We start from the raw sequence: 26839 nt of genomic DNA, 5'->3' as shown, positions 1-26839 counted from the left end.
TCCTCACTCTCTCTCTTTCAAATCTGTCTCTTTTATTCTCAGACAGTGTCGAGGAACAATGTAGAAGTCAGTTGAGGAGCTCCATTGACAGTCCGGTTCATAAATATTGGGACAGGGTCTTCAGCAAGTGAAAAGCATGCTCAATTGGATTCAGCCCAGGTGATGGAAACTTGGCAACGGCACTTTCCACCTGAGCTTCGACGACAACCTCCAGCTGAACTTGCACACCCAAGTGTTGAGTGTAATTCGGTTCTTTAGTCCTTTTTCTTGACGTGTCGCGTGGACCAAGCGAGCTGTTCTCCCGTGCACACCTCTCAAGATATGGCACAAAAGTCCCCCAGAAGTAGTTGGGCTGCGGCTTCTTTTGGGGCCGGAGGTCTCGCTTCTTCTGTGGCATTGTGAAAAAGTTCTACACTGACATCAGCAGAGGCGGCCCACTGTATTACGAAGTGAGATCAATGTTTTGGCCTTGGCGAGCTTTGCCGCGTCTCAAGGCAGGGTTATGGAGGCGGCTCTCGTCACCTGGCTAAAATCACCAAGGTAACTTCAACTCCGGTCAAGAGCAAGTTATGTTCTCAGCCTCGGGTTCAAATTAAATCAGGCCAGGCCGGTATTTGCATACCAGGTCCAACGCCACGAATCCGGCCTCTGGAACCATGATCCACCAACCCTCAAACCATGACTCCTGGCAAAGTCAAGCATCATGGTGGAGTTGATGTCACGTTCCCCATTGGGGACATTTCCAGAGCCGTGAGGACCGACACATGCCTCGTTGCCGTCCCTGCAGGTACCAGCATTGAAGTCCCCATGAACAATCAGCATGGCCCTCCCAGGAACAGCGTCCACGACCGAACTGAGTTCAGCGTAGAAGTCTTCTTTCGCAGACAGCTCACTCGTCCCGGTGGGAGCGTACACCGCGACAAACAATACGACGCCCAACGAGTGTGCGAGCCGTAGTCGCTTAATACGCTCCGAGACCGACGTGACCTCTTTTATCTTCGAAGCCACCCGGTCGGCCACCGCAATGGCCACACCCTCCTTGTGCTGACCGTCGGGTCGACCAGACCAGTGGTAGGTGTATCCACCTGCCCTGATCTCGCCAGAGCCCGGCCGCCGCACTTCAGAGAAAGCAGCGGAACAATACTTTTGTCTTAATGAAGACCCTTTGCACGACGATGGTTCAAAAATGCACTGTGCTGTTTTATTATATAGCAACAGACACTGAATTATTGTAGAAGTATATATAAGATAATGCAAATAAGATTATCTGCAAGCCTTCAAGACATCTAACTACTAATTCCATATTACTGAGATTTTAGCAGAACAATCAAGGGCAATATTAAAGTTACACCCCAAACAAAAAATGGCCCAGTTATATTTGTGATCACGACGAATTGCTAGGCGAGCGATGAAAGAAAGAGCGGCGGATGCTCGTCTAGCGTGTACTGTATCTGCTGTGGTCTCGGGTCTCGGTGGTCTTGATGAGCAGCTTGGGAGGCGAAGAACCACTGGCGCCCTGGTAGTGACCGTTGGAACTTCTGCTGCCTGCCCGGGAAACCGCGCATTTGACAAAGACGAGGCAAAAAGACCACTTGCTCAACACCCGCCGCCATGCTTTGATTTGAATCCATGCATGCATGTGTGTATATATACATGTATATATATATATATACACACACGATCTTTTGTGTCAAGCCTGTTTGGCATCTGCTGAAAGTAACTCATAAAGTAACTTGTAATCTGATAGTTACTTTTAGAATCAAGTCATCAGTGACATAACTAAGTTAGCTTTTCAAGGTAGTTGCGGTGGTCAGACAAGCAAGGAAATAGCAGAAAAGAAGCTGACTTACTGTAGTTGCTGATGGCCTGGATGCTGAGCACTGACTGCTGACCCAATCTGCAAAGGCAGCAAACGTCAGGAAGGCAAAAGCCGGGGAGACGCCCATTTGCCGTCCCCTCCCTCACCTGTCCTCCTCCCCTTCCAGCAGCTTCCTGTAGGTGGCAATCTCAATGTCCAGAGCCAGCTTCAGGTTCATCAGGTCCTGCCGCAAATGAGGCAAAAACGACGCTAGGTTTCAACTCTTACTTCGAGGAGCTTCAGCACAGAACACGAGATCGAGTGCGTCCTGAAAGATCAGTCCAAGCTCAACGACGTTAACGGTACCTGGTATTCTCTGAGGTGGCGGGCCATATCCTGCTTGGCCCTCTGCAGGGCGTCCTCTAGGTCCCGGGTGCGACCTTTGGCCTCTTTCACCGCCATCTCCCCGCGGTCCTCGGCCTCAGCCAGCTGGCTCTCCAGGCTGCCACGCTGAAAAGCATTCCACACTCGCTACCACAGCCACTGTTCCCATACGGATGGGTCGGGCATAAATTCAGCCGCACCTGCGCTTTGACAGCCTCCATCTCGCTCTGCAGGCGGCCGATGAGGCGGTTGACTTCGCCCACTTCCCCCTTGACCACGCGGAGCTCGTCTCCGAACCGGCATGCCTGCACCGACATCTGGTCGAACTGACCGCAAGCGCAGTTAGGGACAGACACCTCGAATGCGTTGGTGTCCAAAGGGTGCCAAGAACACACAGCCGACCTGACCCGCTTGCGCTAGGCAAAGACGTACTTTGCTCTTGTACCAGGCCTCGGCCTCTTCTCGGCTGCGAGCAGCGATCTCCTCGTACTGAGCTTTGACCTCGGCCACGATCTTCTCCATGTTCAGGCTGCGGCTGTTGTCCATCTGCACCACCACCGACGTGTCCCTGATGCTGGCCTGCAGCTCGCGCAGCTCCTGCCGACGACATTCAAACGTCAAGTCGCACGCAACAACAAAGTGGCATTTTCCTGAATCCATTTGCAGCAAGCTCAAAAACAGCTCGGAGTGCTCAGTGACCCCGACGTCCGCATTTCGTACACAACTTTGTCCCATCGTCTAACATCAAAGATCTTCCCAAGGAGTTGTTGTCCTAAGTTCATCTTGTTTTTCCTTTTCAATTACTTCACTTGTTCTTCTATATCAAACAAATTGTTTGATATAGAAGAACCAGTGAAGTTATCTTCCCAAGGAATTTAGTGTGGTACCTCCTCGTAGATGGTGCGCAGGAAGTTGATTTCATCGCTCAAAGCGCCCACTTTGTCTTCCAGGTCGGCCTTCACCATGTAGGCCGAGTCCACATCCTGCGCACACCAAACACGTTTTTGGATTTCTTACAATTCTCTGGAGCTCGGCTCAACTTTCCAGTGTAAAGAGAGATTTTTTCATTTGCCTCAGGCGTCATTTTTCCAAGGCCAACTCGGATGATACCGTCCAGCTCGGGTTGCATGTGTGTACAATGAGCAGGCCCCCCTCAAACGCCTTACGATGATGTACAGCGTGTGTGTGTGTGTGTGTGTGTGTGTGTGTGTGTGTGTGTGTGTGTGTGTGTGTGTGTGCGTGTGTTTGAAAGACCTTCTTCAGGAGGACAAAGTCATTCTCCAGGTTGTTCCTCTTGTTGATCTCGTCCTCGTATCTACACAAAGAGCAGATGAACTTGAAGTAGTAAGAATAAAACGCAATCAGCCATGCACCTTTCTTGACATTCAAATTCCCCCCAGCGAGTCACGTATGGGAAGACGACTAAACAAGCACAGGAAAGCAACTATGAAGTCATGCGTGCGTCAAGTTATCAAAGCTGTGCTGACTTGTGCTTGTAGTCCTCCACCAGGCCCTGCATGTTCCTCAGCTCTCCGTCCAGTTTGCTCTTGTCGTTGTTGACCAGGTCCATCTGGCGCCTCAGGCCCGCCATGTAGACCTCAAACAGCGGCTCCACATTGGAGCGGGACGCCCCCTGGCCCTGAAGCAGCTCCAGCTTGGTCTCCAGCATCTTGTTTTGCTGCTCCAGGAAGCACACCTGCAACAATGCAGCAGCAGGAAAAATCAACATCACATTTCCTGTTGATTTGTTGGCCCAAAGGTTTGCTGTGGTGATCAAAAGAAGTCAGCTCAAACGGTGGCTGGGATTCCAGCTTCAAGTGGGCACGGTTCCAGTGTCCTGGCTACTATTACACACACACACACACATACACAAACTTCCTCAGACACAAAGGCGACTCTGTCAATCGCAAAACGAGAGCGGAGTGCTTTTATCAGGTTACCAACTAGTGAAGTGGGACGGAAGCTTCAATGTCCTGCCAACGACGGTTTCGATAACCCGTTGAAATGTTGTCACTGTTGCTTTCTACGCGACGCATTGTTTTCAAAGGGTTTCCGTTGTAGTCCAATGGACTGTACTTTTATTTGACATCTCTTCATGAGGACAAAAGGATATTTATGCAACCAGTTTGGCAGCTGCAATTCATTTTGAGCTAGCATGTGAGGCTCTAAGATCACATTGTAAATGTTCCCAGGTTAGGCAAACATTGTTCGAGTCAAATTGAAGAGCTACTTATTTTGATAATCTAATGTGACACTTAGTTAAGGAAGCTATCGTGTCTCTTGAACAAACACAATTAATTGATCATTTCATTGTCACTTTTATGCAGCTTTTATTGTGAGCTAGCCGAAACTAACGCTGTGTGAGAACAGCATGGATAAACATTTATTTTCTGGGAATTATTGTGATCTGGAGTGTGGGATGAAAATTGGAGGTCAATTGCTCTGAAATGTATCTGTGCCGCTAGGAGGCAACAATGGCGGCATTGTGTCAACGCACCACCGACGCCGTGAGAAAACACCACCCAGGGTATCCATGTCATGCATTAGCACAAAAGCTACCTGAGTCTTGTTTGCGCGCTTTCATTAGCAACTGCACTTTCATTTTTTTTCTGCTCGATTTGCTTTGTTTTGGCCTGTATGGGTTGTTTAGTGGCTTCAATCTCTGCTAGTTTATCTTTCCGAGTCTCACTCCTTGCCGTGAACGTTTGCCTATTTTACTCCAGCTTCAAACCCAGATGGCGAGGAGCTAGAGTCAGGCAATCGATGCGGTCATGTCCTTGCTTCTTCCCTCTGCAAAGCCTTGGTTTCGGTCTTCTTGAGGTTGAGGGACAGTTGCTTGGGGTCCAGCTTTAAAAGCTTGACTCGACTTAAAACTGGGCACCTCACAACGGAGGTACGGCTCTCCAAATAGAAGCTCATACTGCTACAATGAGTCAAATGACGCAATAAGAACCGTTTTGTTGAAAATGAAATCTTGCTGGCGTCAGTCACCTTGTCAATGAAGGAGGCAAAGCGGTTGTTGAGGCTTTTGATCTGCTCCTTCTCGTGGGCTCGGCTCATGGAGTGGCTGGGGTCAATCTCCAGGTTGAGGGGGGCCAGCAGACTCTTGTTGACCGACAGCGAGGAAAGCGCAGCGCCCTGCAGGTGGGCGCCATTGCTGCCCCCGCCCAGCGAGACGCCGCTCAAGCCGGCCGTGGGGGACCCAAAGCCGTTGGAGCGGCGCACCGAGGCGCCCGAGCTGATCCTTTTGCTGCGGCTCAGGCTCATGGTGAGGAAGAGGCGGATGGGCGATGTATGCGCACGCTCAGGTGTTGGCCTGCTTTTAAAGGTCGACGCCGCTGGGGGAGGGGCGGCAGGAGGAGCAAAATGACCACAAGAGAGGACGAAAAGGGGGAAAACGAGCTCAAAGATGTGGAAGAGAATGAGAATGAGAGAGACGAGCAGGCAAGGAGGGGAAAGAGGAGCAAGATGAAAGGGAGTTGAGAGAGAAGGAGAAAGATGAGCGAGACCAAAGAGGAGGGAGAAGGAAGAGGGGCAAGAAAAAGAAGTGGAGGACAAGAGGAGTGAGCAAGAACATGGGAGAGAGAGAGAGAGAGAGAGAGAGAGAGAGAGAGAGAGAGAGAGAGAGAGAGAGAGAGAGAGAGAGAGAGAGAGAGAGAGAGAGAGAGAGAGAGAGAGAGAGAGAGAGAGAGAGAGAGAGAGAGAGAGAGAGAGAGAGAAATGGAAGGAGAAGAATGAACAAAAAGGTATTGGGAGCACAGGAAGTTTAGTTGCGGCGAGACAAGAGCAGCAGCAGAAGGGAAGGAGCAGCGGGAGGAGGAAGACCATGATGACGAGGACGAAGATGATGACGAGGCGCATCAAGAGGCAACAGTGAAGAGGAGAAAAAGAAGGGAAATGAGGACAGAAGGCAGATGGAGGAGCAGGGGAGGAGAAAGACGATAAGGGTGAAGAGGAAGATAAGGGGGCAGCAGCAACACGCGAGCAAAATGACACAAAGCTTGCATTCATATTCACTTTTCCTTTTTTTAATTAACAAATTACATACAAGCAGGGAACGGGTGTGCTCGCTGTTCCTGATTGCTGGGTCAGTCAGACTTGATGAGCCAATCACGCGATGACCATTTTGAGGGAGCCGGAATGTTCATGAGCATGACAGGCAGGACGCACAAGAAGAGTCCTCATTTGGCCAACACTTTGATTTCAAAAACAAAACGTCCCTCATCTGTACACGAGAACAAGCATTTGGACAAAATGAATGCGTGCGTGCGTGCGCGTGTCACTGCTCCGCCTGCTGGGTGTCTGCGATAGCCGACACGGTTCCCTGGCCTTTGCTGACGTCGCTGATACACGACCACTGACCGTCCAACGACTCCTTCCACAACGTCACCTATGCACACGCGCACAATTACACATGCATTAGCGCGCGCACACACACAAAAACAAACAAACAAAACACGTGTGGCTAGAAGATGACGACTTTGCGTACTTTGTTGTCTCCTCCAGACACGGCCAGGATGTTGCCCGTGATGGACCAGCTGACGTGCCAGACGACGTCGTTGAACTTGTGCAGCAGTTTAGCCGTCCAGGTGTTGCCGGCGGGGTCGTCGCACATCCAGATGTAGACGCGGCCGTCCTGCAACGGCGGCCAAACGTCACGAAAAGTTGCAAATCGGTAGCGGCCATGCGGCGGCAGCGGCCTAACCTGCGAGCAGCTGGCGATGGTGCTGGTGGGGAGTCCGATGGAAGGCGCCCAGCCCACGTCTCTCACCCAATCGCTGTGGGCCTCCAGCTTCTGGTCCTCCTTCCACTGGCCGTCCTCCTCCCTGCGTCGCGGCCAGTCAGACGCGTCGGTCAGGCGGACATTTGGCTAGCTGAGCGTCAGCATGGCCCGGTGGGAGCGCGCCTTACTTCCAGAGTTTGACGAGGTTGTCGCAGCCTCCGGACACAAAGCGTTTAAGGTAGTTGGGCTTCTGTCCCGACGGTTGCTCGATCAGGCTGCCCGGCGCCACAGCTGGGGCCCAGCTGACCGCGTTGCAGCCGATCTGACGCACACAAACGACACAAACCTGCAAATCAGGCGGCTTGCCGACACGCACAAATATATAAGCCAGCAACAAGGTAGAAGGTGACGGATCGGATGAGCCCTTTGGGCGCCGCTGACCGTATGCGCGTTGTTGATCTTCTTGATGTCCCACTGCTGCTCTCCCGTGAAGGTGAGCAGGGAGATGGCGCCGTCAGAGCTGCCGCACGCCAGAATCAGACCAAACTCATGGGGACCCCAACACACAGAGTTCACTGCATGACAAAAACAACAACAAAAAACACAAACAAGAGTAACATGTCATGTTCCCGCCCTCGTCTAGTTCTTGTTATTCAGCATGAACAGCATGTCACGGGATAACCAAGTCGCTAGAAAGGGGATTCCCTAACCCGGACAGTGGTTCATCCAAAGTCCTTTCCCAAGGCCCCTTTCACACAACCCGCAGGAAGGTGTTGCTGCACTGTGTAAACGGTGTGAAAGTGGGGACGGTTCACGGCAAGAAGGTGACGTCTCGCAACGTTCCGGCACACACCTGACGACTCGTGTCCCGTGTATTCGTACATCTTGTCCCAGGCGCCGTTCTCCTCCTTCCACACGACGACTTTTCGGTCGTAGGAGCAGGAGGCCAGGATGTTGCCGAACATGGGGTGAGCCCACGCCACCTGCCACACCGGACCCTCGTGCCTGAGGGAGCCACACAAAATGCAAGTTCCTTCAATGACTGCATGTGTTTATTGCATGGCACCGAAGGCGCCCAACTCGACATTCAGACTTGGCCTCTCAGTAAAGAAAAAAAAAAAAAGCAATCGTTTAACAAATTTGATGTTTTGTGATGTAGTGAATTATGAACCACGGTATATAGTGCAGGAACTCTCCACGCTCTAAAACTCGCTCACCCTCGCAGATCAGCGACAAGGATCTGGCCGCCGTTGCGGACGTCAAAGATCTTGAGGGTACGGTCCGAGGAGCAGGTTGCCAGGCGGGTGCCATAGTAATCCATCTGAGCGTCATGCTGCAATAAATTGATAAAAAAAAGTTTCAAAGCTGGTCCAAGATCAGGAGAACTAAAGCAAATATTTTAATGAATGGTGTATATGCCCCAGTCATTGTTTAAACTTTGGGTCAATAAAATGCCAAGCAATCACACACACAGAACAAATGACAGTACTCACGATCATGTCCTCGTGTGAGGTGTCCACGGTGTTAATGACCGAAACCTGAAAACGACAACAAAAACCACAAACGTTCCCTGCATTCTTGCAGAAATGACAAGTTTGACGTTTTGATGCGCTTGTCCACATTTCACATGAGCGCTATGCTAATGCGCTAACCTGCGAGTATATTGCTGAAAACACAATCATATGAAATACGATGATTTATCTGAGTTTCAAATAAAATTTAACATACTCACCATGATTACAGACTAGTGAGAGGGGCTCCAGAAATTGTTTAGATGTTTAAAAAAAGAGAGAAACAGGTAAGCGAATTTTATTACAATCCCGACGTGGCAACTGGCTGGGACGCCACTTCCGCCTGTGGTGACGATAAATCCTCCGACAGGAACACGTAGCATTTGTAATAGTTACGTTGGTTTCTTTTCATATATGTCTAGCTCCGCTGGTTTCACGTCATTCCATAAGAGAAAAGTTGTACATTGTCTGAGGTAAATAGTTTTAGAACTTCAATTTGTGCTGCAATCCCACGTAAAAGAATGTTTCAAACTTTGTCCTCGGCTGGCAACATGGTACACAAGGAAAGGTTCCGGCAACGATGGAAAACACACAAATACAAAACCCAATTAGAAGTAGAATTTGCAATTTCTGTAGAAATTGCGTGTTACGGCGAAGAAGCTTAATAAAAACTTGGGGAATGCTACAGAATGTTGTTGAAAGTTGGAACAGGTTGAATCGGTCAGAAAATGTAGAAATTAGAAGGGGAAAAGGCAAATTTGTAAAAGTTGGTGTGAATTTTAAAATGGAAAATTTTTAATTTCTGGTAAGTGGGAAGTTTTGGAATAAGTAGACATAAGATGAACAATTAAAAGTAGAAACAGGTTTAATCGGTCAAAAAAACATAGCAATTAGAAGGGGAAAACCCCCCCAAAAAAACGTAAATGTTTGGAATGAAAATATTTACGCACGCTTGGCACGAATATTTGGAATACGTGAAAAGTAGACTGAGGTTAATCGGATGAATTATGTGGAAGTAGTTAAGCGTCAAAAAAGTGGGTGGAATAGCACTAACGTGTGAAGGCGAAGAACATTCACTTCCTTGAATCGTCATCAATCAAAAGGGCGTAAATATGACCACCTTTGGGAATACAAATTCGGCAGGAAAGAAACAGTTTTGAACGATGAGACGTTTCCTTTATTGAATCGTATTGTATAGCTTTGAACGAGGAAACATATTTCTTTCTTGAAGCGGATTGTATAATCTGTGAGCTGTGCTACCAAAGACGCAGATGAAGTGACATGATGCTTGGTGAATACTGTACCAGGCTAAGTGACGAGAAGACATGGACACTACTGAACGAAAAGTTCATTTCTACGAAAACATACACGTTTACTATTGCTGTTGTTAACACTGGTGGCTCCCTCAAGCCAATAATGAAAATGTATTTTGGTATTCATAATAGAGAATTTAACTCACTCCAACTTTGTTGCAGAGGGCAGCAGCAAAGAAGACACTTTGGGCCGCCAAAGGACATTTGTGCGTGTTTTGAGTGCGGCAATGGAAAGAGGAAAAACAATATAATCAAATCTGATGCAAGGGATCCCCCTGAATTGGCTGTCAACCGGGAAGTGAACAAAGAGGGGCATCCAGGTTAGTGCTGAGTCCACTTGATGCTCTTCAGGTCAATGCCGTCCTGCACCATCTCCCACAGAGGACTAGGGGGAAAAAATATATATTGGGACGTGGCGTACACTACTGGTTTTGCTTTTTCTTTAGCTTTTAGGGGGAAACCCAAACACTCGCTCCATACAATAAATATACACAGGATGAGCCATCACATTCCACCCAAATCACCATCACCTTGTTTAACTGGTAAGTGTGCTCAATTTATCCTTACAGTTCGTTTATGTTTTACCAGCAGTGGTGATTAACATGTTTGTGTATGACAGGTCAGTGTTAAAATGAGATTCGGAATATATATCGGAGATGTCACCTTTTCTCTTGGCATAAAAAGTGCTGACATCCATTGCATTGAAAGACAAGTGAAAATGTTTAAACTAAAATAATGTTCAAATGACACGTTATCTCTGGGAATTTCAAAATGAGTGAAAGCCACAGAATTATTATTATTGTTTTGTCGTTAGGTGTAAGAAACCCTTGTAGATTTACTTAACGTCCCACCTCATCTCTCGTAGTCTTTGAACGTGTTTGATGCATTTTCGGGCCGTGTAGTCTACCTCCTCCTCGGTGGTGAAGCGACCGATCCCAAACCTATTCAACACGCACGCACGTTTGTCAAGCAGGTATTTTTTTAGATGAGTAGCTCGATGCCACCGGTTTACCTGATGGAGGAGTGGGCGAGATCTTCCTCGGCTCCGATGGCCCGGAGGACGTATGACGGCTCCAGAGAGGCCGACGTACACGCGCTGCACAAGCAAACAAACGCGTGTTGAGTGACAAATGTTTGTGGCGTGAAACATCAACGCCAGGTCATGCTTAGAAGTAACTTTGGGATCAGTGTGTGATCCCAAATACATATCGAGCAATTAGCACAGAGTCAGCCCTTTATCAGTCAATATCACTGCTCTGCTTGATTGAATTCTTTTTTAACAAGCTTTGTTTTGGCAGTTTGGGTGCTGCGATTGTCAGAAAACAAAAAAGCGGGTCTTTAATGTCAAAATGCGTCCGGCGGTGAATGAATTTGAGATGACGTAGGTGGTGGGGCTCACCTGCCAGAAGACAGTGCGATGTCCTTGAGAGCCATCAGTAGACTTTCTCCCTCCACGTAGGCAAACGATAAGTTGACGCACCCTAACACAGTGATGTGACACGCGTCAGTGTGTGAGGCTAAGGTGGCGACGTTTCACTCTACCTGCGTAGCGATGTTGTGGATGTCCGTTCAAAATCACGTCAGGGAGCTGAGATGTGACCGTCTGGATCAGACGCTTTGCCAGCACGGACACTCTTTGGTGGTCATACTACAATGCACGCACGTCAAGACACAAAAAGCTACACACAGCACAAGAGTGTATCCATGCCGGCCGGCGGGCGGACTGACCTCCATCTCCTGCTGCGCGATGCTGCAGGCGGCCCCCAAGCCGACAGTCAGTGGGGTGGGCACAGTTCCTGAGCGCAGACCCCTCTCCTGGCCACCGCCGTTCTGCAGGGGCTCCAGGCGCACCCGCGGCCGCCGTTGCACGTACAGCGCGCCCACACCTGACACACAAGAGCATCTCATAACTTTACCAATACAATTTGTCTTTTTCCCCCCCCCCCACATTACTATACTTGAATGTTGGTCATTACAGTGTTCTACCTAGAAAAACTTTTTTTTTTTTTCTTCCTTTTTTAATTAAGTTGGTGTAAAATTTTGAGAACCGCTGCTGTGGAGAGTATCAATGCGGCACTGTGACTCTTGAACGCTTACCCTTGGGTCCGTAGATTTTGTGGCCGCTGATGGACATGAGATTGATGTTGTCGTCCGAGACGTCGAGGGGAACTTTGCCGGCAGCCTGCGCGGCGTCCGTGTGGAAGAACACGCCCTTGGAGCGGCAAAGACGCCCTGAGCACAAGCCGCCGCAGACGACAAAAGGCAAAGGTCAACAAGCGGAGAAGACAAACTTCTTTTGATTTGGCTGTGGTTCTCTTGGCTGTAAAGCTTCCACTAGATGTCTGTCTGTGCATGTTGGACTTGTTGCCCAATCACATTTCAGCATCATTGTGTTGCCGTAGGGTCTGCAGAATCAGCACTGGCGGCATATGTCGATTCAAAATGGGACTTGTCTCTTTTGACATTTTGTGCCTCGCCCTCCATTTTCGGATCGGTCGATCAGAGCAAAACGTCCAACATTCAGCCAACGTGAATCGACCGCGGGGTCACAGAGGTGCGGTTGCTACGGTTACCGATCTCCTTAACGGGCTGTAAGACTCCGATCTCGTTGTTGACTGTCATGATGGACACCAGAGACGTATCAGGAGTCATCGACGCCTCCAGCAGCTGAAACAAAAATGAAAACAAACGCTCTCGTCCGTGGCAGGTTTGACAAACGTCCCAAAATTATAAAAATATACAAGCTAATACGACAAATAAATTACTGAACAAAACTGACACTCCTCCAAGTAGGGGGCGCTATGGGCTCAACAGCATTTTCAAAGCCGTATTTGAAGCCACTTCTCGAACAAGCATCAAGTGTTCTGCAATTCATTTGTTTCCAAGGGAATGAGGCCAGAACCAAAGTTTACTGTCTGTGCCGCATTTGGTTTGACATTTCAGATGAGTATCACCTTTCTTTTTTTCTTTCCCTCAGTGGGCGTTAAAGTAGCTCGTACCTCGAGGTCGACCAGTCCGTCGTTTTGCACGGGCAAGTAGGTGACGCGGAATCCCTCTGCCTCCAGAACACGACACGAGTCCAACACGCACTTGTGTTCCGTCTGCGTGGTAATCACGTGACGCTTTTTGCCCTGGTAGAAGCGGGCCACGCCCTACGCGCAGCCGCCAACACGCAACACAAAAGGTGGAAGGTCAAATGACTTTGATTTGATCTTTAGGCTGCCGTCGGACATTTTGTTGTTGATGTTTGACCGGAGCGGGCAACGAGTGGAGGTGGAGGCTGCTACATTCGCTTACCTTGCTCATTTCCATAGATTCAGATGAATAGAGTCGATGAATTGATGACTATCAAATGAATTGGTCATCAATTCATCTTTAAGACCTTGTCCAATTTAAAACTGTCCAAAGCATCAATATTTTAGTCTTTCAACTCTGGCCTCCATGAAAGTAGACTTATTATATTGTTTTCCCCCCCAAAAAAACATTTGCAAGCAAGTTTAAGCGGACCTTGACAGCAATGTTGTTGGACTCGGTGGCTCCGCTAGTGAAGATGATCTCTCGGGGATCGGCACCAATCAGATCAGCTACCTGCTGCTCCGAGATAGAGCGGGAGAGACAAAAAGCTGTATTTCTGGAAAAAGGTAAGAATATTTAGTTTTTGGTACCTTCCTTGCCGTCTCCATGGCAGTCTCGCTCTCCCAGCCGTAGGCGTGCGTCCTGGAGTGAGGGTTGCCGTAGTAATTCACCTGGTAGGGTAACATGGCGTCCAGAACGCGAGGATCCTACCGGTCGAGGTTATAGACACAATTTTAGTGTCACAACATTTTTTTTGTTATTATTTTACTGAAAATCTCAGCTGTTTCTCTGCTCGGGCAAAGGCAATACAGCATCAAATCTTTTTAGAATTGACAATCCAATTGAATTCTCAAGTCATCGCTCATGGGCGCCACTGACTGCAATTTCTTTCCACTGAGCTCCTTTCTTGGCATACACAAAATGACATTTGTTCTAGATGCATTTTTTGAAAAGCACTGCCTAGAATGGACTGGAAGAGTCCCGAAATAGATCTCAATGTTGCTGCGCTTAACAGGGCGAATACCATGGGTGTGGTAGCCTGGAAGTCCATGTACAGAGGCCGCAGCTCATCTTGGACCAGGTCTCGTTTCTTGATCAGTTCTATGAAAAATGAATGAATAAATGAATAAATAAATAAATAGATAGATAAATAAATAAATCAACGAATGAATGAATAAATAAATGTTGATGACACCACAATATTAGTTATGTCTGTTTTCTAGTAGCAGCATTGTGGCCACAGACTGACGCAGGGTCGGAAACTGGCTTGTCTGTGGCTGGTCCCTAGTGCTGAGTCATTCCTGCTCAGCGTTTTGGGTACACGCTCATCATTTAGGAATGCTTGGGGAACCAAAACAAACATTTGGAGTGACTTGAGTTTATCATCAAGATTGTATTTGAATATGCAGAGTGACTTTACATTCAAGGCGGCGTTCAAAGCGGTACAGAAAATGGATGGATGGACATTACATTCAAGATGATTACTACTTCCTTTCACTTTCATTATGACTCAGGTCCTAATTTGACCAAGGATAAAGTGACACATAAATCATTCTTTATTAGTTTGTGATTTTAAAAAAAAATCGTTTATTATTTTGTTTATATATGACATGATCTTAGCGCACATGTTCCTTATGGATGACATTGATTTATGTTTATTGTACACCGTTATGATCCTGTTCAGAGGCAATGTTAATTTAATGTGACTATGCAGAGTAAAAAGCCATTCCAGCACGATAACTGCCTACTTTCGCTTTGTTTTACGTTAAGAATCCGACCAACTATAAAGGTAGACGTGCCATGTCCTATTTTGTGATGTTTACATGAGTTAGTGATTGGATGAGATCAACATGACTGTATTTTATATCCTTCACTTGTGCATGACACAGACTATACTGTTTACTGATTTGATCTAATTAAGAGTCTCTGAAATTACGAACAAAGTTGTTGTTCTGAATAATATGAGAGTGCGTATGTGTGAAGGTTTATAAATAAACTCTTTTAAGGCGTCTCTTCCAACATTCGCCAAACAAAACCAGTTGCTATAAAAAAAAATCCGGTAAGCACTCTACTGCGTCAGTTGCCAAAACAATTCAAGTTGACGTTTGTGCTGGTCGTTGTCCCAAACTGCGTCACTTTCGCGTTAGCATCCTGCTAAGCTAACAGCGTGGATGCGTCCGAGTCCTCACCTTTCTGTTGAGTGCTGGCGGCGGCTCTCTGCTCGCAGCTCAGCCGGGGACAGAGCCTCGGAAGCGGCCAGCAGAGGCGAGAGGACGCGATCCTGCCCGAGGAGAGCATCGGGTCGGACGGAGACTTTCACCTGTTGGGAGACACCACACACACCTCCGCCAGTGAAACGTAGCCCTGCAGACCCAAATATTCTTTTGCATCGACTGAGGAAATGTTTGGTAAGAGTCGCTTACTAAACGAGCGTGCCGGACTGCGAGTTCACAGCAAGGTTTACTTATGACATTCTTTTTACAACGAACGTCATGCACGAGAGGCGGAAGTTTCCGATTGTTTACTGCGCTCTCATTGGTCGACCCTGCGGAAATAGTCGCCACTAGGGTGCTCTCATTGGCTTATCTTACAAGAAACGTACCTTGTCTTTTTCTGATTCATTAAAACTGGAATTTATGGCACAAAGGAGTAGAATGCGTCAGAAAGAATTTCATTAATAATTTTCACGAGTGATAAACAAATTCAAAGTGAAAATACCCTCACCACTTGACATAATTAACTTAAGTTTCTGCTCTAACATTAAACTCTTGCTAACAAACAAACAAACAAACAAACAAACAAACAAACAAACAAACGTGGTAGGGGGGAAATACCCTCGATAGTGGAAGTAAGAAGAAGTGCTTCTTTTTAACCTTTTACCTAGTTTGTCATTTGAGAGGCGGCCGACTGGTGGCGACAGCTCGCCCATAGCGTCGAAGCACAATCTGGAGAAGAAGAGCAAGCCTGCTGCAGGTGTTAAAGGAAGTAGCCATGCGCGGAATGTTGCGGAAAAAACATCGATTACACTTCTATTAGTACAACACCGACAAGGACGCCCTCCTCCTTAAGGTGGAATTTGTTGTCTGGCTTTAGGGTGAGCTGGTCCGTTTTGTGTCGCGTTAAAGAAGCGACGCAATCGACACTGCTAACAAACTAACGTGGCAAGTAAACACAAGCTAGCCTCGGCTGCTAGTTCCAAAGTGCAAACACGGAGGAGAATAGTCATAATAATGTACAGGATGGCATCTTGTACGTAACTAACTGTGCCTCCGTTTAAGATAGAAATTTGGCACAGTAATGAGACAACTTTCCTTTTTTGCTTATGTATTGTCTTATTACATATTATGTTAAGGTGTGCTTTATAACAGCAGTATAATAGTACACCACAGAGAAATCAAACTTAAATCCTAGGTTATCTGACTATCTAAAATGTGCCTACAAGCTCTCTTTCTAAAGATGACTCATTTGAATCGTGAAAAACTTGCAGCAACGTCTCATCTGTGTTGGCCCCATAGGAGCCGACCGCTGTCACCATGGGAACAACAATGAGCGAGCCCTGCATCTACGACAAGCTGTCGGAGAGCATCGACATCTTGCGCCAGTCCGGCTATCGTTACGGCATGTCAGAGCGGGAGATCGAGCGCTTCATCAAGCGCATGCTGGAGACCAACGAACCCCGACGTGACCCCCCGCAGTTCCCCCTCCTCAGGGCCACCGTCAAGGTAGGCTTTTAAATGTATCATATCTTGCTCAGTTCCCGAAAAGTCTCACGACATTTACCCGAATCGCTGTCAAACTGAAATGTTCAAATTCCGACTTTGGAACCTCCGATTCTGCTTGGTAAAGAAAGAAAGTTTTGTTCAAGTGTGTTGTGTGTGTTTCGTGTAGTTGGTCGTTGCGCTGGGCCTTCTGCTGCTGGTGGCGCTGGCGTTCACATACCCACACAGCGAGCCGCACCTGGGCACCGCCCGCCCGGGATCCTGCAACTGGTCGTCGCCGCTTAGTCACGTGCGATTGCTGGCGCTGCCCATTGCGAAAAAGTACAACTTGCAAGGTAAGTAAACACGTACACACACATACATACATGCACACACACTCGCCAGCTAAGCGACCTTCTGATTCATTTGGCCATTGTTTCCTCAAGAGCAGTGTCCCAATACTTTTGTCCACATGTAGGCTTCCACGAGTGGTGGAGTTCGGGCTCACCCAGACAGAGCTTGGTCAACTGCTCAGGTTGCGCCGAGATCTCCTCTGTACTGGAAGTGCCAGAGAGCCTTCGCGGTACCGTCACAATGCGTCGGGGGCCCCAGCTCGTCCAGTTGAAGGTAAACTCCTAAAAAAAAAAAAGAAAAAGCCTTATTCTGGACCGATGGGCTTATGTATCATTTGCATCCCGCAGGGCGGCGAGTCGCTCAGCATTGAGCGCCGACAACTGGAGGAGCTCTACCTTGCACATTCGACTTCCATGTCTGTCCTGCTGGAGGACGATGACGATAGCGGCAAACACAACCTTAACACCGGCCTTCCGCAAGGGCCCGCCAATTTCACCCTGCTATGGTAGCACGCGTCACACACACACACACACGGCATCTAAGCAGCTGACGGCTTGTATGAGGCACTTGCCTAATAATTTGTAAAGTATCTCTTGCGGTGGACTGACTAAAATTATGTTCAAGCTGCTTCACAAAAGTTGGTTCTATGAAGTCAACGAGATTTGGAAGACAAATAGGCAGTGGCTTTGTTTTAGTTAAAAAAAATCTTTTGTAATTGTTATAAATGCTTATATTTGTTTTTTCCATGAATGACTTTCTCATGGCTTATGATTGGCTAAAATGACCTTGCATTGAGCTGGTCACAGCGCCATCTGTTGGCTTCTTTTAGCAGCCATCAGATTTACTTTTATGATCGATTTTTGTATGGATTGATTTTTGTTCATTTTTTGCGGTTGTGTTGGTAGGAGGTTCCGCTCCCCGACTAGAGAGAAAGTGTTACGATGGCTTTTTCCCAAGGCCGAACTCTGCCCCCTTCTGGACAGCGCTGGTACTGTCGTACAACGCTGCCTGGTTACACACAACACGGATATCCACAACCAGGCCAGTACCAAATTCAATTTTATAACCAATTAAAAGGTTGTTTTTGTGGCGTATTTACTGTGTGCGTGTGTGTGTCAGGGCGTGAGGGTCCTGGGCTGGCTGGTGGTGGGTGAGGGGCTTCCGACACTGCGAGTTGTTCCCATTCAGCGATGCCAAAAGCACTGCAGCTCGTTCAACTTGTGGCTCAACCCCGGAGACATGGGTAACGGCCAGCGTCAGAATTAAGAAGAGCCCCGTGTCGCAGAATTTTCATCCATTCATTTGAAAATATTTTTTGGGGCGCTTGCACACAAAAAAAAAAACACCATTAAGCTTTTGAATTTTAATTTGAAGCCATGTCAGCAGCCCAATGCCATAGTCATTTGGTTGCTCAACGCTTCACTCACGTCATGCGTCTTCCTCTGCCATGTCCAGTGTACGCCGACCCTCGCTACTGGCAAATGGCGCTCTTCCCGGGACAAGGACAGAACATCGTGTGTGACGGCTCTGCCTTTTAGCGCTTTGAAGGCGAATGTCCCGACGTGGCGCCGGCTCGCCTGCCCCAGTCCCTTCCGCTGAGGACGCCTTCTCACGCTGCGACAAACAACTGCAAACGTAGCCCTGTGACAAGGCGTGCCAAAAACGTGACGCCAAGATGAAAAATCGAGTCTTGTAAAAAGGCGGGAAGGAAGGACTCACCTTCATTGTCGCCTTCTAGGACCTGTTTGATGGTGTTCAATTTTGCACAAAAGAGGAAAAAGCTGCTTATCTTGTTTCTTCTGTCTTATTTATTGCTACTGTTGGACGTTTGACACATACACACGTCTGCTGCTTTCTACATGTGTTGAAACGTTGCTGTACTTTGCAACAAGTCATGGGACCAAAAACGTGGCTGCAAGATGAATAAAAACATAAATATGATTTTTCTTTTTTTTTTTTAAATCAAGTTTGTGCTTTAAACATTGACAGAAAATGTCTTGCACGATCTTGCAAACAATATAATTGATGACATGATTAAATCTGAATTTTTGACAAACAAATTAGAGGTTGAGCTTAACTTGTGCGTTCGGTTCATGTCAGTTGTAATTTGTGTCATTTTGCACAAAGTTTCTTATCTCGCCAAAATTCAATTCACATGCGTGTGTTTAGCATATGTACAGAAACCATGAAACAACTCCATTGAATAGAATTTGAAATGAGTAGTTTTTAAAAACTTTAAAAAACCTAATTAACCACAGAACGACAACCTCCCACGTGCCTTCAAAGAGTGAGTAGTTGTATTTTATTTTTTCTCCATACAGCATAAAGATTATTTTTGCATATATTTGCGTTCTTTTCAGTGTCAAAAAGTGAACAGCCGCAACTGAGCTTGACCTATTTGCCAAGTCTCGGCCATCATTGCAAGTGCGGTCAAACTAATTATTCTGTTTCTGTCAGCGTGACTGACTAAGAAATGGTGCAAAGAGTGAAAAGTGCCTGCAAAAGTTGTGTCGGTGTGAGTTTTTAGTACTTGTCAGGGTCACGTGTCTCCCGGCAACAGCGGGGACGACTCTGAGCTGTCGGGTTTGTTGGGGACGCTCCGGGCCGGCCGGTCGTACAAATGGTCGCATTCCATCAGCACCTCGGCTCGGAGTTTGATTTTCTTCAAGGAAGAATTCACGGAAAGGTGAGCAAAACGCTGGCGGTGAGAAAACACTGGCAAAAGGATGGCCGCGAATACCTGGAAGTCTCGTATGAAGGTCAGGAAGAAGCTGATGAAGGACAACGCCAGCGACCACTCGCACACCGTGCTGATGATGTGAGCTGTGTAACCCTGGACACATTGAAGAAAGAAAAAAATCAGGTGAGCCAAAGTTCTGTCACATTTGTTGTCTTCTTCTGCACCGTCTCATATCAGGTGAATGGAAGCTAAACTCGCCTCAATTCAACAGGAAATGGCCAAATTAGTTAAAGTCCCAATGATCGTCGTCACACACACATTTTTATAGTCTTTGGTATGACCCGGCCGGAGTTTGAACCCACAACCTTTCAGTCTCAGGGCGGACACTCTAGGTTTAGGACTGCTATGTACAAAAGAATGCAACCGCTTGGTTCCTTTGTTGTTGTTTTGATTGTGCTGGTATCAGAGCAAGTTGCAAGTCAGACGAAGACTCAGGGGAACGCCACCCACCGTCTCTCCGGGCTTCCAGTGCAGCTTGCGGGCGACATCCACTCCAGGCAGGCTGCTGTACATGACGACGGACGACACAAACACTGAGAGGCGGAGCTTAAGGAAGGCCACGACAGCAAAGAGGCCCAGCAATCGATCCCACCGCTCCCGGCCGCCAACGGCCAAAAACGACAATCGATACCAAACGTACTAATTGGTCAAGGCTGTCCATCATCCATCCATCCGTCCGTCCGTCCGTCCGTCCGTCCGTCCGTCCGTCCATCCATCCATCCATCCATCCATCCATCCATGAATGTATCCACGCATCCATCCTTGTTCCACCTATCAGCAACAATCGGCCATCCATCAAACCATTTATCAGCCATGCTCCGTCTTTCTTTTCATCCATCCATCCGACGAGGCGTCTCTAACGATGGAAGGATACTGGCCAGGATGCTAGCGGAGGTCCAGAGCGCCAGGGCGAGGCGGACGTGGAAGAGGCTCCGAGCGTGCACACGAGGCTGCATGCGCTGCGACAGCAGCGTCTGCGCCAGGATGTACAGAGCGCCCACGCCCAACGTCAGCACGGCACCCAGCAGGTGAGCCCAGAACAGCGTCGTCTTCTGCAACGGCGTCAACAGGACCAACTTCAGTAAACACACCGCTCGCGCTCATTTGGATGACAAAAGACCATCGCAGCATCAATTCGACTCGTACGTCACCTAAGTACACGATTGAGGTTTTGCTGGATTCTCTGAAGACTTTTCCATTCGGAAAGAGATTCAAGAGAGCACGGCAAAGCTGGAGCGGAGACGCCCCTCACCTGGAAGTTGGCCACCACGCACAGGCCCAAGGAGCTGAAGAGTCCCAGCAGCAACCCGCAGCGGTTCAGTCTGTAGACACCGCCGTTGTCGGCGCCGCTCGTCAGCGCCTCCACTTGCTTGTAGCGCACGTACACGGTGGCCATGCCTGCACCCGGCGCGACCGTGGCGTGCGGATGCCATTCAGAAAAAGAAAAATCGCACATGTGACATAGAAACAATAAAATAGAAGACATTTCAAAAACAAGCACGCTTGTTTATGGCTCACCTAAAAAGGCCGACACATCCAGCATGATGCCGAACACACACCTCTCAGGTGCCATTGCGCCCGTGTCGCTGAAAACGACAAGAACAACATTTTGAAAGAGAAAGGCAAGAAACGATTTTTAGTCTCGCCACGGCAACATCTGCAGGACAGTACAAAGAGCCAGGGCTACCTTCAATTACAGGTACAAACGTCAAAACAAGCAGCAGTTGGACAGAAAGTGAACGTTTTTTTTTCCCCCTGCACTACCAGGGCAAGTTCCCTGACAAATTTAAGATTAAACAATGAGAATTACACGCTGCGGCACGAGAGGCAGGCTAACAAAACGAGATCGTTCTAAACTTTTCATCAACGTTGATTCAAACACAAGCAGTATATTTTCTTCATCCAAGTCTGAAATCTGTCTGTATTATGCTGCCCCATGGAGGCCAAGTCACATCACGTGTATTGAAGTATCTTTTAATTAGCTGTAACAACACACAGGGCATTTTTTTTTCATTTTAAAAACACACAAGAAAAGTCAAGCACCCGTTTTATTTCGTTTTATGTCCCGAAATACCACATTTGCACCTGATGTAGGGCACCAGAGGGTCCACGTGTCTCAGGACCACCGCCATGACGTAGGCAAAGATGAACGCCGCTGCCGTCCACACCACCAGGAGGGCCGGCAGGAAGCTGAGGCCCTGCTGGAACCACCACATGACTTCCGATTCTGCTCTCGATTGTGTGCTGGAACAAAATCAACACTGGAATATTATTTAATTTTCGCCAATCATCCATAAACCGATTTAATTGATGCCACCCACCAATGAGAGAATACATCTTCACTCGGATTGTGTTGTATTAATCAGTCATCAAATTTGTAAAGCTCCAAAGCAAAACAGTCTAAAGGTGTACAATTTTCAACTGAAAAAAATGTGTCATATCTTGTAACTTTAAACCTTAAATGAAAAAAATAATACGAGACGCTAAAACGATGCGTCATAAACACAATGTGAAGTACCCCTCTTTCTTTGAATTAGAAATAGATTAACTTGATTTTGTTTGAAACTTGATGGACTGACATTTTTGTTTATTGATAATGAAATCATGAATGAAAAAGTTCTCTTCGATTCTACAACACTTTGGTTTATGCTTGAATATTGTAATATTGTTTAATGTTTGCGGGACCCATCCATAAGCTTTCCTTCAGTGCAAAACGTTTGGAAATCCTGTCATAAGGCTCCGAGATAGTATAAAAGGAACAACATTGTTAAATATGATCAAGTACTGCACATACAACCACAAACAGAAAGGATAATAATAAATGAAGTGACTATTAACACGATCAAAATATGGTTTAGTTCTCACTTCTCAATATGCTGCAGTGGACAACCAAAACAATGAATATATGATTAAATGATGACTTTTTTGACAGTGGTAATGAAAAATGTGTACAGGTTTTATTAGGATGGAAGCGTGGGGCTAATAAAGTATGTGACGTCACTGAGTAATTATTGGGCAGCAGTTTCGAAACGTGTTCATGAGACTTCCCTCTCAAATCTAAGATATCGTAAAATTCTTCAAAAATGAAACTGGCAAACAAATCGGGAGGGAAAGCAAGCGAATCGAAAGCGACACAGCCATGGGAAGTCAATTACAGAATTAACGCCAACGCATTTGCGTACGAAACCAAACTCCGGAGACATTAAACACTGTAAAAGTAAATGAAGTCTATTGTAAAACAGATCAGATCTTCTGAATCGGGTGCGATAGCAAGCGTGATCCGGCTAACTTGTTTTAACGCCAACATTGCGCGACAGCACATCACCTAATCAATGACTTCAGCCTTCCGTCTTTTGCAAGTCTTTGCCCGAGCGATGCTTTATCAGACAGGACTTCTTATTTCCCCGTCTTTAAGTTGGGCAAACAACCAAATAATAAATGAAACTCACATTACTCAAGCGAGCCAAGGCTTTCGCAGCAATCGGCGTAGCTCATTTCAAACTCAGACTTTGACGTAGTTCATTGAACACCGTTAATCGGTTGACTTTTTTTGTCGGATTGTTTCAAAGCAAACAATGCCAATGTCGTTTTCAGTCACTCCGCGTTGTTAGGAAATACTGCCCATGCGCGCTGCCAAACCAGCCATACCGCGCATGCGCCAACCGAGCACCCAGATCTACGGTGTGCATTCAAGAACAAAATAAAAATTGGTTTTAAAGACGATCAAATTCAAAGACAGTTTTGGATGGATAGATGGACCTTTTCTACTTTCTTTCCTTTTCCCCTTTTTCTTTCTTTCTTTCTTTCTTTCTTTTTTTCTTTCCTTTATTTCTTTTTTCTGTCTGTCTTTCTTTCTTTCTTTCTTTTTCTCCATTTGGCAATGCTGGTGCCTTCTACCACACCTCGGCCTGTGCAGATTGCTTCGGATCGGATATTTTTCTTCCCTGGGACCGGGATGGCTGCGCTCATCGGTCGGAACACCGGGTCCCTCGCCTTGGCCTCGCAGCCGCGACCCCTGCGGGGAGTCCGCTCCCTCGTGCTCGTCGGAACCAACGACCTTCGCCGTGCCTACCCCATGGTGACCAATATAGACGGCTTGATCAACTCAAATCGGCAAGGTAGCAAATGCAATGAATGAGACGCTTGCTGCATTTCCATTTTCAAACTACTTTATTGATATATCAAAAAGACACATCCAAGTGACAAATTCCCATCGTCAACAACTCCATCTCACTGGCAGAGATGCGCTGGCACTTTGAAATGTTGTAGAAAACATCCACAGACAGCAGTCAGTCAAGTTGAACTTACACATTGGCTTGTACTGACCAAGCAGGCACTTCTTTCTTTTCCGATCTAATGCAGAAAAAAGCATTTCAACAGCAAAAACATCTGTTGGAAATAGTCTATTCCTTGCGAGTGTTCGGCTTCATATCGATTGTTTTAAACACACAACACAAACGTATACAAAGGAGTACTATAAGGCCCGCAAAAGAAAAGACAAAATACACGACAAGAAATGTCGCGACGGAATGAGAGTAAGGTTTACTTCTACTACTTGGTCTTACTTTCTGGGAAGGCTACGAAATCAATTATCAATGCATTTTTCTCCCAAAAAATGACTTGTGGGGGGGTATAGAATACCTCAAAAATAGTATGTTTTTTTTTTTTTTACTTATTTGCAACAAAACAAATGCATGGTTTTTGTCTTGAAACATAGGCGTAAATACAAATTTGAGAAAAATCCACCTCTCCAAAGTATAACTTGTTCCCTCCCCAAATAGGCTTTTTATTGTGAGCTCCTGCCTTGTGTGGCACTTTCTCTCCTGTCCAGTTGGGGGGGGGGAATACTCCTTGCTGGAACTTGGAACACAAGGCTCTTCCTTAGCATGAAATTGAGCACGAGTGTTGAAAGCGACAAAACAAAAATTGCAAAATATTGGATTGCGCAGGCAATGTCAAGACCAGTCCGGATTGCACTCGCTCAAGATTGATGGGCACAGGTCGCCCGTGTGTGGCGCGCTTTCCATTCCGTGCCAAACACCTGGACTCAAGTTGATGATGGGGGGGGGGGGGGGGGGGGGGGGGGCATTGGAGGCTTCAAAAGGACGAGACGGCACGCGCAGCCTCTGCCAAAGTTCTCATGGGTCAGCCTCACTCCGCCTTGTCCTTTCTCTTGGTGGTGAAGGGCACCTTGTTGGCCACAGTGGCGCCCACTGAGGACACACCACCCGCCACGGCCGACACACCGCCCTTCACCAGGCCCACGCCGGCGGCCGGCACAGCGCCGACGGCTGACTTGGTGATCTCCAGGCTCTTGCCGCCCACCCAGGCCACACCGCCTACAGCCGCGCCCACCACGCCCTTAGTGACACTGAAGAGGCCCCCCGTCACCCGCCACATTATGCCAGGCTGCGCCGTCGCGTGCTCCTTGCACGAGTCTGCCGGGACACAAAGCCAATCAACCAATGGATGGGGGGAAATGGCACAATGTGTTTTGCTTGTTGACTCAGTAGGACTACGTAAAAAAAATATGGCTGCGGTTAGGCAACCACAACATTTTGTGGGGGGGCTTACCCTCAGCAGTCCCAGTGCAGGCGAGCTCCGTTTGATCGGAGGCCAGGGTCATGCCCGGCTGAGGCTCCACATTGACGTTATTCACATTCTGCAGAAAATATGGAACACAAGATGACTTTTGGGCATGCTTGAAATCATCATTTCACATGTTATGCAGCACTGGTTGTAACCTTTTAGGCCAAATTTGATGACACCACTGGTGGCTGCACTCAGCCAACATAGGCGGCCAAGTCATCGCATTCTAGCTAACGTGGTTCGGGATGGAAAGCCACGACTCCAAAGACTAACGAAGCACCAGGTTAACCACATCGATTGACTCCAAATGAATAACTGATCAATTCTTAGGTACATCTGTTGAATACACCTTCCTATCTATTACTAAATTTGATCATAACAAAGTCGCTTGGCTTTATGCTGGACATATTTATGGACAGCCTTTCCGTCCGTTCATTTTTCTACATACTTTTACAGGACATTCTGCAGGATCGCGTGCGTGCGTGCGTGCGTACGCGAGAGAGAGAGAGAGAGAGAGAGAGAGAGAGAGAGAGAGAGAGAGAGAGAGAGAGAGAGAGAGAGAGAGCAATAACTCGACAGGACACACAAATGGTTAAAATTTACAACTTAGAAAGCTAAAGAAAACAAAATTTCATCATGCGTCGACGATGAATAACGGTCAACATAAGCGAGCTCAAAATGACAGTTGTAGTTAGGGGAAAAAATTGAAGGCCTTGAGGGGGAGGAAAGCATGTAGCGTAAACGTGCACTATATTTGTGTGTTATACTCCCCACATTTAAACATTTCTAAACATTTTCACATAGTTGAAAAACTAAATGGGAGAGAGTGGGGGCGAAAGGTGCTGAAGATCTTGGAAGAACTAAACCTGGACAAGGCACTAAAAGCGTAGAGGTAGCTGAATATGACATCAATGTGAAGGTTTGTGAGGAGTTTGCGTGTCGTTACCTTGACCATTGTGCTGGTTGTGCCACCTGGATGGCGCAGGAGCAACTTGACGCTGCTTGCCTCAGCTTGTCTGTCAGCCTGTGACGACTCGGAGTGAGCAGCTCCAAGGTGGAGAAGGCTCGCCGCGACCGGCCTTCTTTGCCCTGCTGCTCGTGCAGGCGTCTGGTCTCCTCGCAGGTTGGCTTTGCTTCGCGGGCGGCGCCACGCACGCACCGGCGATCCTCGTCGTCGTCTTGGTCTTCTTCGCCTCTTGTTTGCGTCTTCTTCTGCACTTCTGCCGACGTGGCGCCGCGCACATCAGCGCACACAAACACTAAGGTAATTGCAGGCATGTACGCACGCACGCAGCTTCCGGCCGGCGCTTTCAAAATAAAACACATGAATTCCTTGTTTTCTTCATTCCAATCCTTATCTGTTTGAGGCTTGGTAAATTGTGCTTGGGAAAAAATGGGTAGTTTCTCAGGTATTTTGTACCAAATAAAAGAAAGTGCTGAAACTCAACCCACTAAAAATCAAGACAAAATTGTCTGTCTCACAAGGTTCGTTTTTGATAATAAATCACAATGCCTAGGTCCTGTCATTCGTTCATATGTCGTTGTCCTCATCGCTCTCAGATTGATGCCAAGGTACCTTCACGTTTCCAAGTTACTTGTGTTGTACTAACTGCGTTACCCCCACGAGAAGCCATCAGCCGACGAGCATATTTCA

At 47.4% G+C, this 26839-nt stretch overlaps 6 protein-coding genes across 12 annotated transcripts; 1 reads left to right on the top strand and 5 right to left on the bottom strand.

The window, feature by feature from the left end:
- Positions 1-1178: 1178 nt before the first annotated feature.
- Positions 1179-5710, bottom strand: LOC119123071 (keratin, type II cytoskeletal 8-like). The gene is made up of 10 exons (XM_037251865.1): positions 5174-5710; positions 3670-3878; positions 3437-3497; positions 3070-3165; positions 2615-2779; positions 2383-2508; positions 2165-2308; positions 1966-2042; positions 1851-1897; positions 1179-1545 (listed from the first exon to the last, which is right to left on the bottom strand). The coding sequence occupies exons 1-10, from the start codon at positions 5447-5449 to the stop codon at positions 1436-1438; spliced, it is 1311 nt and encodes a 436-aa protein (XP_037107760.1). The 5' UTR covers positions 5450-5710; the 3' UTR covers positions 1179-1435.
- On the bottom strand, positions 3344-26457 carry zgc:153675 (uncharacterized protein LOC768179 homolog). 4 transcript variants are annotated; one of them, XR_005097996.1, is made up of 4 exons: positions 26132-26457; positions 25171-25258; positions 24676-25034; positions 3344-3382 (listed from the first exon to the last, which is right to left on the bottom strand). XR_005097996.1 is itself a non-coding variant. In XM_037251882.1 (3 exons), the coding sequence occupies exons 1-3, from the start codon at positions 26138-26140 to the stop codon at positions 24748-24750; spliced, it is 384 nt and encodes a 127-aa protein (XP_037107777.1). In that variant the 5' UTR covers positions 26141-26457; the 3' UTR covers positions 23748-24747. The 4 variants fall into 4 exon arrangements, 1 of the variants encoding a protein (XP_037107777.1); XR_005097997.1 differs by having other exon boundaries at positions 3369-3390; XR_005097995.1 differs by having other exon boundaries at positions 3376-3420.
- sec13 (SEC13 homolog, nuclear pore and COPII coat complex component) lies at positions 6189-8787 on the bottom strand. Its single transcript, XM_037251871.1, has 9 exons — positions 8638-8787; positions 8399-8443; positions 8123-8238; positions 7759-7910; positions 7347-7480; positions 7094-7227; positions 6888-7008; positions 6672-6818; positions 6189-6572 (listed from the first exon to the last, which is right to left on the bottom strand). The coding sequence occupies exons 1-9, from the start codon at positions 8638-8640 to the stop codon at positions 6462-6464; spliced, it is 963 nt and encodes a 320-aa protein (XP_037107766.1). The 5' UTR covers positions 8641-8787; the 3' UTR covers positions 6189-6461.
- On the bottom strand, positions 9571-15348 carry nfs1 (NFS1 cysteine desulfurase). The gene is made up of 14 exons (XM_037251863.1): positions 15228-15348; positions 14994-15124; positions 13829-13905; positions 13395-13511; positions 13237-13320; positions 12729-12881; positions 12303-12396; positions 11827-11961; positions 11458-11615; positions 11272-11377; positions 11129-11210; positions 10742-10825; positions 10581-10670; positions 9571-10114 (listed from the first exon to the last, which is right to left on the bottom strand). Exons 2-14 carry the CDS (start codon positions 15100-15102, stop codon positions 10051-10053), a joined length of 1353 nt encoding a protein of 450 aa, XP_037107758.1. The 5' UTR covers positions 15103-15124; positions 15228-15348; the 3' UTR covers positions 9571-10050.
- Positions 15730-18808, top strand: c5h6orf89 (chromosome 5 C6orf89 homolog). 3 transcript variants are annotated; one of them, XM_037251869.1, is made up of 8 exons: positions 15730-15873; positions 16320-16526; positions 16693-16858; positions 16981-17129; positions 17204-17361; positions 17762-17897; positions 17976-18099; positions 18312-18808. In XM_037251869.1, the coding sequence occupies exons 2-8, from the start codon at positions 16338-16340 to the stop codon at positions 18392-18394; spliced, it is 1005 nt and encodes a 334-aa protein (XP_037107764.1). In that variant the 5' UTR covers positions 15730-15873; positions 16320-16337; the 3' UTR covers positions 18395-18808. The 3 variants fall into 3 exon arrangements, with proteins under 3 accessions (XP_037107764.1, XP_037107763.1, XP_037107765.1); XM_037251868.1 differs by having other exon boundaries at positions 15743-15898; XM_037251870.1 differs by having other exon boundaries at positions 15743-15965.
- Positions 19132-23229, bottom strand: dram2b (DNA-damage regulated autophagy modulator 2b). Of its 2 annotated transcripts, none has more exons than XM_037251878.1 (8): positions 23046-23229; positions 21682-21857; positions 21115-21182; positions 20849-20994; positions 20471-20648; positions 20047-20129; positions 19597-19689; positions 19132-19518 (listed from the first exon to the last, which is right to left on the bottom strand). In XM_037251878.1, the coding sequence occupies exons 2-8, from the start codon at positions 21810-21812 to the stop codon at positions 19396-19398; spliced, it is 822 nt and encodes a 273-aa protein (XP_037107773.1). In that variant the 5' UTR covers positions 21813-21857; positions 23046-23229; the 3' UTR covers positions 19132-19395. The 2 variants fall into 2 exon arrangements, with proteins under 2 accessions (XP_037107773.1, XP_037107771.1); XM_037251876.1 differs by having other exon boundaries at positions 21682-21840.
- Positions 26458-26839: the final 382 nt, after the last annotated feature.

This window comes from Syngnathus acus, chromosome 5, assembly GCF_901709675.1.
Source record: "Syngnathus acus chromosome 5, fSynAcu1.2, whole genome shotgun sequence".
In the NCBI taxonomy this organism is placed as follows: domain Eukaryota; kingdom Metazoa; phylum Chordata; class Actinopteri; order Syngnathiformes; family Syngnathidae; genus Syngnathus; species Syngnathus acus.
This window is presented reverse-complemented; position numbering and strand designations above follow the sequence as displayed.